Source organism: Tasmannia lanceolata, unplaced genomic scaffold, assembly GCF_043159265.1.
Source record: "Tasmannia lanceolata isolate RefF3 unplaced genomic scaffold, GAP_Taslan_0.1 ptg000006l, whole genome shotgun sequence".
In the NCBI taxonomy this organism is placed as follows: domain Eukaryota; kingdom Viridiplantae; phylum Streptophyta; class Magnoliopsida; order Canellales; family Winteraceae; genus Tasmannia; species Tasmannia lanceolata.
In genome coordinates, this window is record NW_027518683.1 from 30972352 (window position 1) to 30994428 (window position 22077).

Sequence of the window (22077 nt, forward strand, 5' to 3'; positions counted from 1 at the left end):
TGGCGTGCCCATACACAATCCAAAATTTTTCGGATCTCAGATTTGATGATTCGAAATATGCCAATGGATCCAATTCATATGTTTAGATCCCGTTCATTACCGTTTGGATTTGGACGATCCATCGGACCGTCTGGATCCATTGACACTCCTACGACTCAAGGATATTTTGGTCATTTTATCCAATATATGGGGTATTTATGTCATTTCACGACTCAATCTTATCTTTTTTACTAGATATGTGGTATTTTGATCATATTTTTGTCATGGGGGTATTTTAGTCATTTTCCATGATTAGGGGTATTTTGGTCATTTTTCATGATTAAGGGGTATTATGGTCATTTTACATGATATGATGGTCATTTTACATGATATGGTGTACTTTGATCATTTTTAGATCTTAATGTTATTTTATTTATTTTCCATGACCCAGTATTATATTGGTCATTTTTTACCTAATATAAGTGTATTTCAGTTAATTTCCATGACTCACGAGATAATCAAAAGGGTCACCATTTGAATCTTAAGTAGTTGTAGGGGGCATAGACCGCCCGCCTACCAGTTAAAGAGGCCGAGAGTAAGCGTAAGCTCTCCCGGAAGCTCGAAGAGCTTTCTCCACCAGAGAGTGGAGAAGGGGAGAAGCGACTCGTCGTAGAAGCTTCGCTTCTGGGACGAAGCCAAGCCTAAAAGATTGACTTGGCGCATGCCAGGTATTTTAGTCAGTTTTCATGACTTAGGTCTATTTTGGTCATTTTCTTAAGATATAAGATTATTCTAATCATTTTTACCAGATATTAGGTATTTAGATCATTGTACATATTGTGCGAGTATGTAAGTCATTTTTCATGACTCGACTTAAAGGTATTTCGGTCATTTTACCCAATATAAGGGTTATTTCTATCCTTTTCCATGATTTAGGGATATTCTGGTCATTTTTAACCGCTATGTGATATTTGGATCATTTTTATGTCATGGGGGTATCATTTTCCATGATTAGGGGAATTTTGGTCATTTTTCATGACTCAAGGTTACTATCGTCAATTTTACATGATATGGGGTATTTTGATCATTTTTATGTAATTGGGTTACTTTATTTATTTTCCATGACTTACTGGTATATTGGTCATTTTTACCACGACCGAGGAGTATTCTAGCTTTTTTATCATATATGGGGGTATTTTGATCATTTTTTATGTCTGAAAAGTATTTTTGTCATTTTCCATGACGCAGGGTATTCTACTCAATTTTACCCGATACGGCATATTTTGATCATTTTTTATTACATGGGTATGTTGGTGGATTTTGGTTTTGAAAGAATTCAAATCCAAATCCAAAGAGCATCTAAACAAGAGATTTTTTTAATTTAGATTTGAAATCCAAATCTTTACATGGTCATCCAAACGACACTATTTATAAATTTGCGAATTTTAAAATTATGAGATTTCATAAATCCAAATTCAACTCCAAATCCAAATTCAAGGTGCATCCAAACACAAAGGTTATTTAATCATGTCTACTTGATCATTTAGTGTAACAAGTCAACTGGTTAAATAAAGGGAAATGATATCTGAGCAGAGTGTTTTGATAAACATGCGCTCCACTTGTGTGTCGTGTAGTATTTAAAGAGCTTTTTGAGAACTGTAATATCCTCTGACATCTCTTTAAATACTACACGACAGACAAGTGGAGCGCATGTTTATCAAAACACTCTGGGGCTGATATCATTTCCCTACATAAAAGCATAGTTTTCATTGATAAATCTCAAACAAGCACATAAATAACTCCCATCCAAAACTCTCCTTTTCATCCGTTTTATTGTTAGGAAACACTATAAAACCCAAACAGGATATATGAAATTCAATCCAAGAATTATCCTTAGTTCCTTCTCCTGCAGTTTTTCCTGATCTCCCCATTGGAACCGGTGAGAGGTTTGATGTCCCCCATCTTTATCATGGCTGCGACGAAGTCGGAATTGAAGGTGCCTGGGTTGTTGCTATAAGTCCTGACTTGGGAGTCTGTTGATCCGCCATTGAACAATTGTTGATCAGAGTGAAGAAGGCCCCTCCGATTAACGAGGTTCTTGTAGTAATTGTTATCAAAGGCTGTAGGCGTTTGAAGATCTAGAGGCGCCAAGTTATTGTCGCCTGAACCTGAAGCCCTTGGGCAATTTCCCTGTCTTGTACTTGCGAAGGTGCTATCGATGTTGCTCTCGTTATATATCCTATTTCTAAAATTTGTACACCTTGCTTGTCCAATGGTATGTGAACCTATTTGAACGAACTCATATGAGAAAGAGGGAGAGAAACAGAGAGAGAAAGATAGAAAGCTAGAGAGAGATTTTATACCAGCTAAGGCGACCATTTCCCTAGCAGATAGACCGTGAGCGCTGAAGCTAGAGATTAGGTTGCTGAGGCTAGAAGTTGGAGGGGGAATGCTGTTATTAGCTGCAGCTTGGCTAGCAGTCCTTGCATCTCTTCTCCCAAGTTTGACATTCCAACTAGGCCCTCCAAGCTACACCACATACCACATAGTGACTTTAACATGATAAGAAATCTTTACTTCAGAGATGAACAAGAATCAAAGAAGAACATGCAACAATAGATGTTCTCCTTCTACAAGACATCAGGTCAATCAAGACCATCTAAGTGAGACATTAGGCATCGAAGGTAGAATTTAGTTACTTACTATGACGACAGAGTCTCGAGCGGCAATAGCCAATATGTCGGCACATGACACAACTCCTGGGCACACCTTCTCTACATTGGACTTTATATTGTCCACCACGTTGAATCCTCTAGCTGAATTCCGATTGGGAGCGGCATTTTTCTCTCCGATGAAGTTTGATGTGTCGTCAAGAAGGAGCGACCCATCGCAGCCCTACAGCAACACAATTGGAAGGTCTGTAAAGTATGAAAGTATAAAAAATTAAGGCTTGTAAGATTGTCATATCAACCCACGTAGGGCCATGTAGCAATTCTATCAAAGAAATATTTTTGTCGTAAAAATGATCATTAATGTCTTGCGGGATAAGCAGATTAATAGGGAGGGCTTTTAGGAAACTCCCTCTACATGAAAAATTATTGGGGGTTTTGCACAAGAAGTCCTATACTTTGCTTTATTTGCACAAACAGTCTCGTAGTTTTACAATTTACAAATAGAGTCCTTTGAGTGAATTTTGCAAATCAGGTCATGCCATCAATTTGTGACCAAAATGCCCAAATTTTTTACTTATAAGAGACCAAAATTTCCCTCTATATAAAAAAGATGAAAATTACCTAGTAAAAGGACCAAAATACCCATGAACCTCAGAGATATTATTCGATAGGTGGGTCCCACTAACCCAATTCAAATCCATGCATCAAGTGAGGCCCACGATTTTGCCTCATGCTTTGATGTGGTAGGTTCCACGGAAGAGCCCTGTATATGGTGGGTCCCACAATTTTATGGGTCCCACAATTTTATGGGTCATGTTTTGTTTTGATGGGGTGGGCCCATTTTTGACACCCATGCATAAGAATGCTAGTATATGTAAAAATGATATTCCCACACCCTTGATTCAAATTGATCTTTGACTGTCAGATGTATTTTGGTCTTTTAAATTTTAGTCTTTTAACGTATAAGGAGATTTTTGTCTTTTCAACGAGTGAACAAAAATCTAAGTTGGGTATTTTGGTCAAAAAGTGATGGCATTACCTGATTTGCAAAATTTCCTCAAATATGATGACTCTATTTGCAAATTCTCAAAGTAGAAGACTCTCTTGGCAAATAAAGCAAAGTACAAGACTTTTTTTGCAAAAACCCTAAAATTATATGATGAATGGGCATACAAAGATGTAAAGGTGGTAAGATGGAAGAACCACCCCTGATAATTGCAAAAACCCCAATAGCAGCTTCTCAAAAAGTGAGCTGCTGTTAGATCAAACATCAAGGAAGGGATGATGAGTATGTCTTTGTAGGCCCACTCATCATATAATCTCTCCCCTTCACATGCACATGTCTTACCGAGATTTTATATGGTGTAAGCCCTTATAGTCCCTTATTTTTTTAAAAGTATTGTATGACCTACACTTTTTACTGATCCAGACCGTCCATTTGATGGGCCATAGAAGAAATAGGTTGTGCCCAAAAAATCATTTCAAGAGGATGATCATAGCCCTTCGATCTATATAGTTTTCCATAATATGATTTTCCTCAATAGATCGAAGGGCTATGTTCATCCTATGGAAATGATTTTTTCGGCACAACCTATTTATATCATGGCCCATCACATGGACAGTTTGGATCATCGTATGTGTAGGCCGGGCAGTACTTTTAGAAAAATAAGAGACTATAAGGGCTTGCACCATGTAAAATCTCATGTTTTATCTGTCAGCTCTTCTTTCCTGTAAATTACTTAATGACACAAGGAAATTACATTAGAGCACCATTAGAAAAGTCAACGTGGCTTCCCAAGATGTGCCTTTGCCTTTCTTATCGGTGCAAGTAATGGATCACACCCAAATTCATATGGCTTCCAACCACCATAACAAATGAGGGCCGTTCGGGAATAATATCATAAATATTAAAGAGTGATTTACTAGGGACCATCGCATAAAGCATTTCCCCGGCGGGGTGTTGCATGAGAGAACAGCCACTTCAGTTGAATTAAATGAATTAGACAAAATCTGAGCATATGTGGCTGCTCTCTCATGCAACAGGCCACCCGCGAAATGACTTCTGCGATGGTCCCAAGCAAATCCCTATTAAAAAATACAATCTCTATATCACATAACTAAACTACATACAATCGAAGCATCCTAAATATTTTAGGGTATGAGGAATGATAGATGCAAGGGCCCTCTTTATGCAAGGGCGGGAGAAGGGCTCTTAATAGATCCACGTCATTTTTAAAATCATTTGAGAAACCGAATTCAGTTGTACTTAATGACATGAATCTATTCACGGGCCCATCTTTAAACTTTGCGTAAAGAGGGCCCTTGTATTTATCATTCCTCTAATTAAAAATGATTTCCTAAGTCTCTCACCTCCTGATAAAATCCTAAAATCACTCTCTAGAAAGACATAACCATAAAAAATTACATTGACAAAGCAATCATGGAAGAACAGGCGAAGAAGTGATGCGCCCATCCGACGCTCATTTTGTATTGCAGAATTGACGGTACACTTCACTGTGGTGAAGAGATTTGGGCAAGAATTCGAGTAGAAACTGGTGGAGAGTTGGGCAGAGGAGTTGCCCAAGAAGAGCAAGAGAAGAAGAGCCAAGGTAGTAGAGAGCAAGGAGAAAGAAGCCATAGCTTGCTAATATTGGAGAGGAGTGTGGCAAAACATGTGTGAATCAGTCTTTTATATATATATATATATATATATATATATATATATATATATATATATAGGGTCTAATTAAGAGGCTGCGGTCTTATCCAATTAATATCTTTGGCACCGGCAGTTCACCTGCTCCATGCGACCACTGCATGGAACCTAATTACGTTCACATTTACGTTTGAAAATTAGGTCCATAAGGTTAAACAAAACACCTTTATGTTTTTGGCAGACTGATGTGGCCCATGACGGGGTTTGAAAATGAGTTGGTTATTAGTCAACAAGAATCTTGATTTAGCGAAAAAGTTATACTTTTCTAACACTTTTTTCTGCAGCATTTATTAAACTACAACCTTCTTAACAAAACGCCTTTGAATTACGCTCACCCTACTTTGTTTTTGCATTCTCATTGAAACTACAATCATTTTAATATGAAAAATATTACGACTATATAAATATTTTTTAGTAAAATCTTTATTTTTGAATTGATCTAAGGGTATATTCATTGACAATGTTCAGCGAACTAGTTAAGGATCATATGAATTTTTTTTTTGAAGTTACAGATTTTGTCCGTTTTGATAATTTTAAATTACTTATTAGAAAATACATTTCGAAGAGTATTGTATCTATTAACGTATAGGAGCAACATTGACTAGGCTGTAGAGCAAAAGGTGTAGGGGATTGATAGTGTTAGGCCCAAAATCGGTAACAGATGAGGTAGTGATGAAGGAGCTGATCTGGCAGGTCCAAACTGCTGAACTGATTGAGAATTATGATCTGCACAGAAGTACACGAGGTCAGAAGACCAACCCGGAGTCGTAGCTCCGGACGGGCCATTCGACACTCAAGTCAGTATTGGGCACAAAATTGGGAAAACCAAAGCTAGAGATGATGGCTTTTTTAGGGATTCGGTCCCCCTTCTTGGCATTTGTGAAGGGTATTTATAGTGAAGGCCTTGGGTAGTTGGATTACCTGCCCCCAGACAGGTGTCAGCCCATGAGTGGACCAAATTTTATCTGCCCCTACCAGATTACCTGGTTACGCCTGAGAGTGGTGTTAACCTGTTAGTGGGTCCTCCCTTTTGTGGGCCACGTGTCGGCAATCAATTGGGGGTTATTTTTATACCGCATCATTTGCCCCCGGTTCCTCAAGTCGTGTTGATGGCTTGGGGAAGCATGAGAGAGTGCTTGGGAGGTGGATGTGCAGAACTGTAGATCATATTTGGTTTGGACGGAAGGACAGGGCCTCGAAGTGAAAGTCTCTGATCGGTGGAATTGGTCTGAACGGGTTTTGAACGATCAACATTTCCAAGTGGAATTCCTGTCTGGCCGCACGTTCTGAACGGCATTGGACGAGCAGACGCATCGAGTGAAATTTCTGTCCAGTCGCCCGTTCTGAACGGCTTTGGACGAGCAGAAGTATCAAATGGAATTTATGTCCGACCATACATTCTGGACGGCTATGGACTAGCAGACGATCATAATGGAATATCCTGTATGGCCATACATTCTGAACGGCTTTGGATGAGCAGAATATTGTAGTGGAATATCCTGTCCAACCATACATTTTGAACGGCTTTGGACGAGCAGATTATCGCTAGTGGAATATCCAGTCCGGCCTTACATCCTGAATGGCTTAGGACGAGCATAATATTGCAGTGGAATATCATGTCCGGCCATACATTCTGAACGGCTTTGGACGAGCAGAATATCGTTGTGGAATATCCTGTCCGGCCGTACATCCTGAACGGCTTTGGACGAGTAGAAGATCATAGTGGAATATCCTGTCCGGCCATACATTCTGAATGGCATTTGACGAGCAGAATATTGAAGTGGAATATCCTGTCTGGCCATACATTATGAACGGCTTCGGATGAGCAGAATATTGGAGTGGAATATCCTGTCTGGCCATACATTCTAAACGGCTTTGGTCGAGCAGCATATTGGAGTGGAATATCCTGTCCGGCCATTGTAAGCCCAAGGGCTCATCCTTTTATCTTGTTTTGATGTTCAACAAATCTAAATTGATTAGTTCTTTATGGGCTAATCGTTTGCCTTGAGTGTTATGCTATGGACAGAAAATTCATAGGATAATCCATGATAGCATCAACACATAAAGATGGTCTATGCTTGAAAATAAACCTAACAAAGGACAAAGGAGCTAGAGCACACTTGGACAAACCATACCTTGGAGGATCAACCAAGGAGAAGCTCAACACAATCATCTCTAGGCATTGAACACACAAAGGAAGATCATGAAGGCTAAAGCTTGTGGATCACCAACCTGCAAAGAAGCTTGAGCCAACACTTGAAGATATCAAGCATTGAAGCTTAACCATAGAAGATCCCAGCTCAAGAGAAGGGTTCAATGGAGTGGTAGAAAGGGTAGAATGTATTCCTATCTCTCTTGCATTTTCTCTTGTCAAGGCACATTGTTTAAACCCCTAAAACTAGTGAAAAATAATATTTTCTAAAAAGACTACAACACACCCTTCATTGGACTTAATAGGAATAATGAATGACATGTGATGTCCTCACACATTTGGACCCTCATGACATTCCATTTAACATGATAAAATTGAGTTCCAAAAGCCCAAATAAAAACAGCACTAAAAACAAGAATAACATGCTGTTCATAGGCTTCTCAGAACTCCTAGATTTCTCTCGAAGCTCCGAGCTCGGAACTCTGAGCCATTTCTCGGAACTCCGAGAAATGGTCCAGGGAGTATTAAAATGGAATCTGGTTGAATTCTCGAAAGTTCGAGAACTTTTCTCGAAACTCCGAGACCAGTGTATTTACAAAAAAATAGTCGTTGGAGGCCCAACGGCTAGTTGACTGTTTGACCCAAAAATAACTGTTTTGCCCCTGAAACAGTCATATTGAGTTGGGACACTATATACCCATCAAATGGGTCTAAACTACATGATGAACATTGTCCAACTCTAATAAACCCTAGAAATTCATTTGTGAATCATTTTTGGGTTAATCTCTCACCAATCCTTCATAGTGCCTTGACTTTGGAAAAATCCACTTGAGATTGGTTAGGCTTAAACATTTTTATCTTTGAGGCAAACCTTTTAGTCTTCTTCTTTGAAAAGCGCTTAGATCTCGGCGGTGTAGGAGAGATAAGAAAGGTGGAAGGGCATCCTCATTTAATTCCCTTGGGTTGTAAAAGCCTTGGAGCCAGGCGTTGTAGAGGTCTCAATAGTAGAAATCCTCAAGTGCGACCTTGAGTAGAGTGGAGTAGGCCGTTGGCCGAACCACTATAAATCTTTGTCTCACTTGATTGATTGGTATTTCTCTCTCCCTCTCCCTCTCTTATTTGTGCTTGCATTTTTACTTAGAATTGAGTGAGTTAGCATTGGCATTAAATTTTGAATATCTTTACATTGCTAAATTGGCCACCTTAATCACTTAATTAAGTTTGTTAATCAACAAAGGTGTGAACTTATAATAACTTGTAATATTTGTTTTAAGTTCAACTAATTAAACTTAATTAAGAAGAACATAAAATTAGGGTGATTTTGGTAAAAGTTTTTAAAAGGTAAAGGTTTTATAAACATCCTATTCACCCTCCTCTAGGTTGTCAAACCGAGTCACTCCTCGGATTTCAATTGGTATCAAAGCTTAAGCTCTTGATTAAGACCCTAACCGGTTAAGAGTTAAAAGATGGGATCTAAACTACCTATTTTAGATGGTTCGGATTATGGATCATGGTTGATCCATATGAAGACATATTTAAATGGTCTAGATAAAGATACGATGAAGATAATAGAAAATGGTTTTGTATTAAATGTTAAATCTAGAAATTGAGTGATTATGACAACAACTTATCTTCATTAAACACTAAAGCCCTAATTGCAATTTGTTGTGCCTTACCTCCCACCATGTATGATAAAATATCCTCTTGTACAATTGTAAAAGAGATTTTGAACAAAATTAAAAATGTCAGTTAAAGTGAAATCTACGCTTGACTGGAATACTTGATGAATCACATTAAAATACTTTAGAAAATGTTGATTTCACTTTTGAAGAACTACAAAGTGCATTTCAAGAATTGGACAAGAAACTTGAGGATCAACTAGCCAAAAATTCAAACTTGAAACCCTAACTTGCTAGTATGAACAAGGAGTTTAGTTCATTAGAAAAAGATCGTGCATATCAAAGTGAGAAAATTGAAAAGCTAGAACATGAAAACAAACTCCTTGAAGAGGAAGAAGATAAAATCAAGATTTCCTCATCTCTTGAAACAAATAATTTAAAAATAGAAATTAATGATTTGAAAATCAAGAATGAGAATATTTTGTTGGAATGCTATTGCTTGTCATCATAATTTACAAGAGAATGCTATTGCTTGTCATCATACTCACTCTTGTAAATCATCATGTTCATCTTATCAATCTACCTATTCATATGCTTCTTGTGACTATTGTGGTAGATATGGACATTACAAATCTAGATGTACACTTAGATTTGTAAAAAGTAGTAAGTTTGTTTGGGTTAGAAAAGGCTTATCCTATAGGACAAACTTGAGTGGAACCAACTTGGTTTGGATTCCTAAACCCCCAATTTGATCTAATGTTGCTTATCTTAGATTTAGGGGATGTGCTTAGTTGAAAATTATTTGAAAACTTGTTTGCATATACCTTGTGTTTATTCTTGTTTGATTCTATTGTATCTATACATATTGGTTCTTAAATGATAAATCCTTTTTTAAATTCAAAGTCTATACACTTAAACTTGATCACCATAAGACTTTGCTATATTGAGCTAAATTGAATACCATTTTAGAATTGCTAGTCTAAGTGCCCACATTCACAATCACTTCAAATCAATTGTGCACTTAGTATTCATCCACATGTAAAACCACAATAGAGCATTCAATATGAAACCATAATTGTGCTTATGGGAAAATCAACCACACCTTTCTGCCCATGTGTTCAAAATTGAATCTTCAAGTACATCTTTAAAATTTGAACCTATATTGGTAGTTGCAAGTATTTAGGTTATATGATTTTATCACATCACTCTTGCAAAACAAAAAAGAGAAGAGATCCATAGGTTTAAAGACTTGAACTTAAATGGAATATTTTGGCAATCAAATAGTACTTGAGCAAAAATTGAGAAAATGGCAAAGTATTATTCTTTGAACTCTATTTTGGATAAACATGGCACTTACTAGACAATTGAGTACTTAAATTGTTTTAATATATCTTTTCTAGCAAAATTAAGGAACTAAAAATTGAGGAACTAAATGCTATGTCTAAGAAATCACTTAAAATTCTTTCTTAGACATCTTTGTGTGCCATAGGTAAACAAACATGTTTATTACTTTGCATCTAGTTGTCCTATCAAACCCATTATATTACATGCTTAATGATTGTCACCGTATGTGACAAGAATCATAGATGGGTTTAAAGTAATGTACTTCCAAAGAGCTTTAATTGGATAATCTCATGACCAAGATGAACATTAATATGTACCGGTATTTTATATGTATTTTGTTCAAGTAGTCATGATAGTTCATATTGAAATACATGTGTCCAAGATAGTGTCACTAGATGATTATATCCTTAGTGTCCTTGGATCCTTCCCTAGATTCTTAAATAATATATTATGTAGAAAAAATTAAAAATGGTCTAGATTCAATGTATTTAAGTAAAATTGAAAACATCTTGTGAATCTAGTATCTTATTTGGGCATATTTCACCTTGGTGGTGATACCCTATACCTTGTGATGGGAACATGTGTCTCCCACACATTTTTGTTTTCCTATGGGCTTATGCACTTTGTGCCTAACGCCTTGTCATTTCACTTGTGGTTGTGGATATAGGTAGGTGTTTGGACTTTGCACATTATTTGTCATGATTATCTTGTCCAAACATTATAGACTATCCATGGAGGCTTTGATATTGATCATATCGTTTTTCATGTGGTATACTCTCACCCTCATGAATCATGGATGTCTCTCTAAGACATGGTATTTTATTGACCATTCTTACTATGTCTTAGTCCTATAGAATTGAAATCAAATTGGTATATATATAGTCTATAGTTATCACCCATTGTTTGATAATATCTACACGTATGAGATGTTAAACCTTTATCTTAAAAGTCACTCAATTGGTACCCTTAGCCTTCTTAGTTTCTAAGAGGGTGACGGTGCATTCACCCTAATTAAAATACTTAACCATGTGACCTTGTGCCTACATCTCAAACATGAATAGATATACATTTATATGTGATCTCCCTAGCTAGTTATGTATGTTACATACTTAGGGAAGTAAAGCTTGAATTTGAAAATATGATATCACATTTAGGGGGAGCATGAGCCAAAAAATTACAAATATTTTGTGCTATGCTTGTTTATCATGATGAGCTAGACCATGGCTATCATTTTATCATGATAAACCGACACTTGGAGAGTAAGTGTCATTGTAGCCCAAGGGTTGAGTCTAACATGTCATCTTTTGAAAAATATATCCAGAAATTCTTCGAGTCTATGTGAGGACAACCCTTTGGATTCATGCGTTGCATGATTCTTTTTCAAAGGGGGAGGTTTGAAGACAAATTTTGTCTTTAGTGGCTTATTGTATGTCTCTTAATGTGTTTATCACTTAACATATGATAAGTACACTCATTTCGAGCATTGTTGCTCCATGTGTGTTGTTTGGGCTTGTCTTATGTTCCTATATTGGCATCATCTAGTATGTGTTTTGTATAAGACAAGAAGCCCATAGCCTAGGTCTTACTGCCATATTCTTCTAGGCTTTTTGACTTATCTTGGATGATCTAATATGATATCATCTATTCCAAGAATAAGTTTTGGTGGCCAAGTATTCTATTGTCATATCTTTGGCCTATTGTGTCATGTCATGCCTTAAATCTTAGGTTTATCTAAGGCCAATGACAAATACTAAGGGGGAGAGCTAATTGTTGCTATTTATGTTTATATGGATCATTGTAAGATGCTTACACTATCCATTCAAACATTTCCCCACTAATTGTGCAAAATATTTGAATATCTTAAAAAAAATTTAAAAAAATTAGAGCTTACATGATTTATCCTTTTAAACCAAAGCTTAAAATTGCATATCTTTCTAGATATACATTCATAGGAGTGAACTAAAATTGCTAATCTTAGTTTCTGTGGATTTAATTGCTTATCATGTCTACCTTCACTTGGATTTCAATTGGATATTTGTATTTTCATGATAAGTTTTGCTGTCATGCCATAAAAGTAATTAAAAAGTTATCACTATGAATGACAAATTAAAGAAAAGGTTCTTAACTTGAAAACATCTATTCTTGCTTAGGGCCGTCGACCGGGGTAAGCCGGGCGACCATAAATATGTTTTCTGAAAATCCAAAAAACATCCAAGTTGGGCTTGGAGGTCAACTGTCATAGCTACGGTCGACCGCGATAGTGTTTTGAGCCGAAAATTTATTTCAAACAGGTAGCCCTTGCCTGGCGACCGCTCTAGGGCCGGTCGACCACGCCGGTATGTGTGGACCCCGATCCCGAGGAAGGTGGTGAGGACAAGAGATCCACGCCAATCCTCTGATATCTCCACACGTGAAAGAGAGTTCTACTAAGGAACTCTCGAAGAGTGCCTCTTACAGCATGAGTGGCGATGTATGTGAGATACCTCTTTATTCGGGGAAGAGACTAGAACCGAGATGTACCTAAAATAACTCAGAGTCGCCATCCAAGGAAGTAGGCCCTGGATCCCAAACTATACTATGGCGCAACGGATAACCAGAGATACAAAAGTCCGTGCCTGATGACGAATGGGGAAGGTGTTTAGGTGCCCCCAATTCGCCCGAGTGTAAACACCCGGTCTCTTATGCCATTTATTTATTAACTTTGAAGAATTTTGGGTGAAAATCATGTGAAATGGGAATAGATATCCTCGAGAAGACGTCTACCTAAACATGCATGACTCAGGGATGAAAATAATAAGCACACACAAAAGATAAATGAAAGAAGTGTCACCTAAACATAGCTAGGTTATGAGTGTCATACCTAATTGCTGTCTAAGTTCTGATGGACAAACACATGCATGCTACAGCTAGAGGTATAAAGTCTGGACATGAAAGTAAGAAAACACAACAAAACACACAACACAACTTAACTCCACACACGACTCGATACGACAAACCCTAGACTCTAACGTGATACTTGACTCGGACCAGGATGGTCATCCCGGCTGATCTACGTATCCCGGCATCGGAAAGAATCAGAGTCAAAGTAGTTTGGTGGCCTATTCTAAGCTAGGATACATAAATGTGCCGAGACCACACTAGACTCGACATGACACGACACCACTCATGTTTAAGTATTTTAGGCACACCTATATGGTCCTAAACTAATGCAAGTCAACCTAGTTTAATGCAGGTGGGCCCTACATCCTATGCGTAACTAGGCTGTATGTCCTAAGAAAAATAATGGGCTAACTAAGTGCATCCTAATCTAGCCATCGGCTCGACCTAACTCTAGGGACACTCACATGACAAGACACACAAAGCATCAACATAACCAGGATAGGCTCCTAACTCTAAGACACCCCAAATATCTAGGACAGACTCCTAACTCTAGGGGAAGATCTTTTCGAAAACCGGTGTAAAAGATTTGTTTAAAGAATTTTTGTGTTTTTAAATGATTTGAACATGTTTATTCTGAAGGTTTGACTGGACTTGGGATGAGAGTCCCAAGCTGCCTACATACCTCGTGGAAGAGGATCAAGCCAACGTATTTCGGAAACAGACTTTCCTAACTACTCTCCTATGACTCTGACATTTCAAATGTTTTTTATGTCTGTTGTTTTTTAATTTTTATGTTTTTAAGTGTTTTTGTTGTTTAAAGTTTCAATGTTTTTGTTCTTTAAAGTTTCCAATGTTTTTAAAAATTTTATAGTGTTTTCACCCTTTTAGCCAAAGGGAACCCATATGTCTGCATCCCGTGATCCACAACATGGAAGAGTGTCAGTGTTAAGGGCTAAATCCCTAGAGCTAAAAGGGAACTCCTATCTAATGACGGACTCACAAAAGGAATGGATAGACTCCTAAACATCTATAAGTGCAGAACAAACTCAGAAGATTTGCAAAGGTTGAACAGAATCCTATACCTCACAAGGGTTGGACAGAATCCCATGACTTGATGAAAGGTTTGACAAAATCCTACCTCCCTATAACGATAGGACAGACTCCTGAAAGACCGACTCCTATGCTAAAAATTGACTCTCTGGCTAAGCACAGACTCATATACTAAAAGACTGACTCCTAGTGCGTAACCCTAAGAGGGAAGTGCTAATGAGACTGAGCTAGTCTCCTAGATGATAAGAGAACAACTAGGACAAATGAGACAAAGTATGTCTCCTATGGGGAAAACAACTAACTCTAATGAGACACTGAATATCTCCTATGGATGGCTCCAAGTAACCTTATCGTTGCCCTTGCAATGATATAATAAGGGTTAGGCAAATAAAAGACTAAGTTAGTCTTCTAATGAGGTGCAGCTTATGAGACTTGAGGTAGTCTCCTATGGGTTGACTCACTAATGAGACAAAGCCTGTCTCCAAAAGGTTTGACTTTTTCTAATGAGACATAGCCTGTCTCCTAAAAGGATGGGCTCACCTTCATCTCTCTTTCAATGAAGGAGAGCAAGGGTTCAAAGGGTGTCTAAAAGGCTAGAGAACCTGTAAGGAAAGAAACAGAAAGACAGAGGGTGTTACCATAACTCGAAAAATCCCTCCAAGGTTGCGCTTGGGCTAACGCCTTCTTGGCCCTTGCAGTGAAGGAAGAATTAGTGTCTAAGAGGTGTTTAAAGGCTAAGAAGGCTCTCTATGAAGAAAAAGGAAGAAATAGGGTATTACCATGACCATGTAAATCCCTCTAAAGGATGGGCTTGGGCTAACGCCTTCAATGCCGTTTCACAATGAGAAAGGGGGTTTAATGTCTAAATAAGTCTAAAAAACTTAACAATTCTTCTAAATAAGTGAGGGGATTACTATTAGGACTGAGTAAATCCCCTATAAGATGGGCTTGGGCTAACGCCTTCATCGCCATTTGCAATGAAGGAAGGATTCTATGGTTTGAACACATCTAAAAGACTTAAGAAGTCTTCTAAATGAGAGAGTGGAGAGCTACTCGGACTAAACAAGTCTCCTAAGGATGGGCTTGGGCTAACGCCTTCATCGCCCACTAGGCTAAGCATGAATCAAGCATCAAAAGCACGCATTTGCATTTTACATGAAAGCTGAGAATTTGTATTTACAATTACACTCTCCAAATGGCAAACTAGCAGCCGTGATACACATGAAAGTTGTAGGGGACACATCAGAGAATATTTGATTAGTAATACACTTCGGCCGGATCAAGGCGGAAGTGGCTAGAAAGCGGTCATCTTTGGGCTGATTTCAGATTTCATTTATACAGTTTTATTTTTTAAAAGTTCTGATTTGGTTTTGCAAAACAGAGGATCAAAAATATATTTTCAAGAAAAGTGTTTAACTACAAAGTTTTAGGAAATTGATCAATTAAACATTTCTCCGTTGACAATTTCGGGGGATCTTGCCGGAAGTGGCCAGAAAACTACCATTTCCGGGCAAATTCAAATATGGAAATGTAGTGTTTTTTGGCGGACATCTTAAAAGTAGTATAACTTTTTCATTTTTCATCTTTATGAGGTATATAATATCCCAAATCGAAGATCTCGGAAAGAGCTACAACTTCCATGTGTATTACTTTTACTAGATCTAATCGGATTTTAGTGAAACATTGAAAATAAAATCTAGACAGTATGTAATTCAACACAATTTCATGACATTTCACATCAAAACTTCATTCAAACACAAGATCTATGGGAATTTAACACAAATATATGATAATACATGCTGATTAGGCTTAGATCTAACAATGTTAGTTTCAGTTTTCAAGATATTTAAGGAATGCTCACAAACAAATGCAAAGATTCACCATTTTAACCTAAATTTTCAGCTGAGATCTTGAAATTGGCATAACTTCTTCGCTTCTTGGCCAACTTTGGGCCATTATATGTCAAATCGAAGATCTCAACAAGCTCTACAACTCTTATGTCAAGTACAATACTTTGTTCTAACCAAGGTTTAGTGAAAAACGCAAAAAACAAATCTGGACAACATATATTTTTGAAGTTTTTCAACATCTTACAAGAGCATTTCACATCAAAACCCTAAATCTATCATGGATTTCACTACATATTCACATCACATACATATTAACACATAAATTTATTAATTTCAAAGCCTAATACATCAGATCTAAAGATTTTCAAAAAAATCAACCAAGAATTCACCATTTCAACCATAATTTTCAGCTGAAATCTTAAAATTGGCATAACTTCTTCGTTTCTTTGCCAATTTTTCGCCCTTATATGCCGAATCGAAGATCTCAACGAGCTCTACATCTTAGCGCGAGAAATTTTCTAGAATTCCAAACAAAAATTGATGAAAATGGTAAAAAGAACCTGGACAGTACTTTATTTTGCCATTTTCACATCGAAATTCAACTATAACTCAAAATCTAGAATTGCTTTAGATCTTTATATGTGACATGTTTTTAAACATATTTTGGTAGATTTTAGCCCTATGGTACTAGATTTATCCATTTTAAGCATTTTTCACTTAGAATTTTCATTTTAGATCATATTTTCAAGAAAAACTCAAAATCTACTAACCTTGTGCTCTTCTCTTAGATCTCTCCTTGAAATCTTCTTCTCCTCCTTCTCTCTCTCTCTCTCTCTCGATCTCCTTCTTTCTCTTTCTAGATCTCCTTCTTTCTCTAAAATTCTCCCTCTAGAAAGCTCTTTCTCGGCTCGTTCGCTAGGCAAACATACTCGAATTGTGATGAAATTTTACGGGGACCTTGGTGGGACCCTAAGCTAGCCTAAGGTGGAATTTGGGGTTCCAATTCAATGATTTGATGGGGTTTGTACTCAAACAAGGGAGGATAGGGCCCGGTCAAAATGGGGTGTCTACAGATGCCCCTCTTTGGCAGAGCGTACTTTTCGCGCGAATGTGAAAGCTGAACAGACAACACATTTTGACTGGCCCAAAATTGATTTGAAAAAGAAAGATGAAGAAAATAAGTTTGTGAAGGTTGAACTTTCAGAAGGATCAGATACCTCAGGGGTCTTGAATGGAACGGATGCCTCAAGTGTTCAAAAGGAGTAGGTGCCTCTGGGGTCTTCAAATGGAATAGGTGCCTCAGAGGTCTTCAAATGGAATAGGTGCCTCTGGGGTCTTTAAATGGAATAGGTGCCTCAGGGGTCTTCAAATGGGATGGGTGCCTCATGGGTTTATAATTGAATAAGTACCTCAGGGGTCTTCAAATGGGATGGGTGCCTCAGGGGTCTTTAAATGGAATGGGTGCCTTAGGGGTCTTTAGATGGAAGGGTTGCCACAGGGGTCTTTAAATGGAAGGGTTGCTTCAGGGGTCTTCAGATGGGATGGTTGCCTCAGGAGTCCTCAATGGAGGATGCCCTAGGGGTCTTCAAATGGAATGGATGCCTCGGGGGTCTTCAAATGGGATGGTTGCATCAGGTAGACTTTGGTTCTCTTTTTTTTAGGGCAGGATGCTCTCAGGGAGAATTTAGTTCTTCGCTCGGGGCGGATGCTCTCAGTGAGAATTTGTTTCGTCGCTCAGGGAGGATACTCTCAGGGAGAATTTGGTTCTTCGCTCGGGGCGGATGCTCTCAGGGAGAATTTGGTTCTTCGCTCGGGGCGAATGCTCTCAGGGAGAATTTGGTTCTTAGGGTGAATTTTGGGACCCTAATTGATTGATTTGGTAGGATTTTGCTCAAGCATGGAGAGAAAAGGGTACAGTCAAAATGGGGTGTCTACACACCCCGAGAAGAAGGTCAGCCTTTCAAGCCGATGCTCCCAGATGAAGAGATCATAATGGTAGAAGATGAATATCTGAAAACTGGTTGGACCCTGTATTTTGATGGAGCAGCAAACCAAATAGGGCAGGGAGTAGGGGCATTGCTTGTGTCACCACGAAATGAGCATATCCCCCTTGCCGTTAAGTTACAATTTAATTGCACCAACAATATGGCAGAGTATGAAGCATGCATTGTTGGACTTGAGGCCGCATTGGCCTTAGGCATAGAGGATCTTGATGTATATGGAGATTCGAAGTTAATCATTTGCCAAACTCAAGGAGAGTGGAGAACCAGAGAAGAAAAGCTACAGCCATATCATGAATACTTGGATGTTCTGGTTCAACAATTCCGGTGCATCACTTTCAGTTATTTACCAAGGTTGAAGAATAGATTCGCTGATGCCTTAGCGACGTTAGCTTCTATGATTGACATACCTGACAATATGAAGATGAGACCCATCACAGTTCAGGAGCAATGGGCTCCTGCATATGTTGATGCTATAGAAATAGCTGCAAGATGTCCTGATCGTAAGCCATGGTATACGGACATAAAGAACTACATCTCAAGCTAGGGGCATCCCGATGATGCTTCGAATAAAGAAATAAGGACTTTGCAGAGATTGGCAGATAATTTTGTCATTTGTGGAGGAGAGTTATATCGACGGTCTTTTGATGGAATTCAACTTTTATGTGTCACTGAAGATCAAGCAGAAGACATTCTAGCAGATGTGCATGAAGGGGTGTGTGGGCCTCATATGAATGGCAAGATGTTGGCAAAGAAGATTTTACGCCTGGGATATTATTGGCCTACATTGGAAGCAGATTGTCACACATTTGTGAGGAAATGCTATAAATGTCAGATACATACGAATCTTATTCATGTACCACCCACCGAATTGCATTCTCTTACCTCTCCTTGGCCGTTTTCGGTGTGGGGAATTGACATTATTGGCAAGATTTCTCCCAGGTTGTCTAATGGTCACGAGTACATACTTGTTGCAATTGACTACTTCACCAAGTGGGTTGAGGCTGCTTCTTACGCAAAGCTTACATCCGCATCAGTTGCTAAATTCATGCGCACCAATATCGTATGCAGATATGGAATTCCTCATGAACTTATCTCAGATAATGGATTTCATTTCAAGAAGGAAGTAATCACTCTTTGCCAAGAGTTCAAGATTAAGCATCATAAATCCTCACCTTATCGACCAGAGACAAATGGAACGGTAGAAGCTGCAAACAAAAATGTCAAGGCTATCATTAGCAAAATGTCAGAAACTTATAAGGATTGGTCGAATAAGCTACCGTACGCCTTGTGGGCTTACAGAACATCAATTAGAACTTCAACTGGGGCAACCCCTTATTCTCTTGTTTATGGGATGGAAGCAGTGCTACCTGTTGAGATCCGTGTACCCTCGCTCCGAGTGTTAACTGAGGCTAAGTTGCCAGAAAATGAATGGGCAGATACCAGATATAAAGAGTTGAACATGCTAGATGAGAAGAGATTAGAGGGGCTTTACCATGTGCAGGGTTACCAGCGCAGAATAGCCTTGGCTTTTAATAAAAAGGTTAAGATCAGAGATCTAGAAGAAGGCAATCTTATTTTGAAAGAGAACCGAGCACCAGTGTTTGACCCAAGGGGCAAGTTTAAACCTAATTGGTCAGGACCATACATGGTGGACCAAATCTTACCCGGAAAAGCCGTTAAGCTCCGTAATTTAAATGGAGAAATATTACCAGAACCAACAAACCTCGATCAACTCAAGAGGTTCTATGCTTGAACACCAGAAGGCCATCTTTTGGCCGAATAAATCCCAAATTCATAACCCAAGATAAAAAGATATATAACCTTTTGCAAACCCTTTTGAGCCTAAGTAATATTTTCCTTCGAAAACCCAATATACTAGAGGCATTCGCCCTGAACTACGCATGACCTGATCCCTAAACTGGGGTACATAGGCAGCTTGGTCAAACCGAGTTCAGTTGTTTCAAAAGAAGAAATTCAATCATTCCAAAAGGAAGTCATTCGAAAAAAAAAAAAAAAAAAAAAAAGAGAGAAAGAACAAAGAGAAAAGAATAATTTACCTTCAAACTATGGGCATTCGCCCTGAACTACGCATGAGGGATACGTACGCAACCTTTTCACAGGTTCGGTCAAAATTTTTGCAAAACCTAAAGCCATTCTTTGAAAAGCCCTACTTCACCTATAAAGTCCTTTTGGTGTTCAAGTAAAGAAAAAAAATGAAAAAAAATGAAAAAAAAGAAAAAAAAATGGAGCTTGAAGATCCGCTAGATTGAAAACCTGAAAAGGCTATCTAGGCAAAATTTAGGATCATTCCTCTGCTAATTTGAAAACCTGAAAGGGCGGCTTAGGCAAAAGTCAAGGGGGTGGCCTGCTGAGTCGAAAACTTGAAAAGGCGAAAGCTAAGGCCGAGCGGTCCGCCAAGTTGAAAATCCAAAAAAGGGGGACTTGGTCGTGGTAAGATTGGGTTCACGCCAGAAGAATTACATCGATCTCTAAAATCACAGTAGGTCAGCCAAAAATAACAACGATTCCTGAAACTAGGGGCATTAATTTTTAGTAATCGAAAAGTTGATAGAAAGACATATGAAGTATTACCGTCTTAAAAATAAGTGAAGATGTTTATCAATGGAGAAATATTCTTTAAAAGAGGCCAGCCTAACCCAAAAGAAAATACTGATAAGTCAGAAGCATCACAGGATTACTTGAGTAATATTTCTTAATTCGTCATTTTATTGCAAGTACTTGTTGTTTTTAATTGTTTAGAAAAAAAATTTACGAATTCTATTTTCAGAATTGTTGTAGGGTGCAATCACTCTGAAAACAGGTTCATTAACAGGTTCTGAGAAACTTGGAAAAAGGCAAGACTGTCATGAATGGCAAAAAATCTTTCAAGAATGATCTCTAGTCAATGAATAGAAGAAAGTTTGAATGCCTCAAACTGGGGCAGGTTGCTAATGAAGTGGCATCCCAAATTCGGGCCTTGAAAGTCCTTTATTATATGGTGTTATTAAATCCTTTACTTCCAAAGTTATTCTGATAATCTCTGTCAAAACTCAAATTATCATATCTCTCTTAGTCCATTTGAAAATGGTCTCTTCTCTTTGAACATCATACGAATATTATGTCTCATTTCCTTGAAATCCGTATAAATACGGTATTTCATTCTCTCTGAGTCCATTTGAAAATGGTCTCTTCTCTTCGAACATCATGCGAATATGATTTCTCATTTTCTTGGAACCATTCTCTTCAAACTATTCAAAAGTGATCTCTTATTCTCTTTGAGCGTCATACAATAACGGTCTCATTTCTTTGGAATCTGTATAAATACGGTGTTTCATTCTCTCTAAGTCTATTCGAAAATGATCTCTTATTCTCTTTGAACATCATACAAATATGATGTCTCATTTCCTTGGAATCCGTATAAATACGGTGTTCCATTTTATCCGAGTCCATTAGAAAGTGATCTCTTATTCTCTTTGAGCGTCATACAAATATGATGTCTCATTTCCTTGGAAGCCGTATAAATACGGTGTTCCATTTTCTTCGAGTCCATTCGAAAGTGATCTCTTATTCTCTTTGAGCGTCATACAAACATGGTGTCTCATTTCCTTGGAATCCATATAAATACAATGTTCCATTTTCTCCGAATCGATTCAAAAATGGTCTCTTATTCTCTTTAAGCATCATACAAATGTGGTATCTCATTTCCTTGGAATCCGTATGAAATTCCAAGGGTAGGCCCGAGTACTTATTCTAATGGCAACTTATGAGGAGGTAAAATTAGGTTCCTAACAAGTTTTAATCTTTTGAAAACT

At 38.0% G+C, this 22077-nt stretch overlaps 1 protein-coding gene across 1 annotated transcript; it reads right to left on the reverse strand.

Moving 5' to 3' along the window:
- Nucleotides 1–1692: 1692 nt before the first annotated feature.
- Nucleotides 1693–5322, reverse strand: LOC143878551 (peroxidase P7-like). Its single transcript, XM_077380825.1, has 4 exons — nucleotides 5077–5322; nucleotides 2683–2874; nucleotides 2343–2508; nucleotides 1693–2264 (listed from the first exon to the last, which is right to left on the reverse strand). The coding sequence occupies exons 1-4, from the start codon at nucleotides 5287–5289 to the stop codon at nucleotides 1873–1875; spliced, it is 963 nt and encodes a 320-aa protein (XP_077236940.1). The 5' UTR covers nucleotides 5290–5322; the 3' UTR covers nucleotides 1693–1872.
- Nucleotides 5323–22077: the final 16755 nt, after the last annotated feature.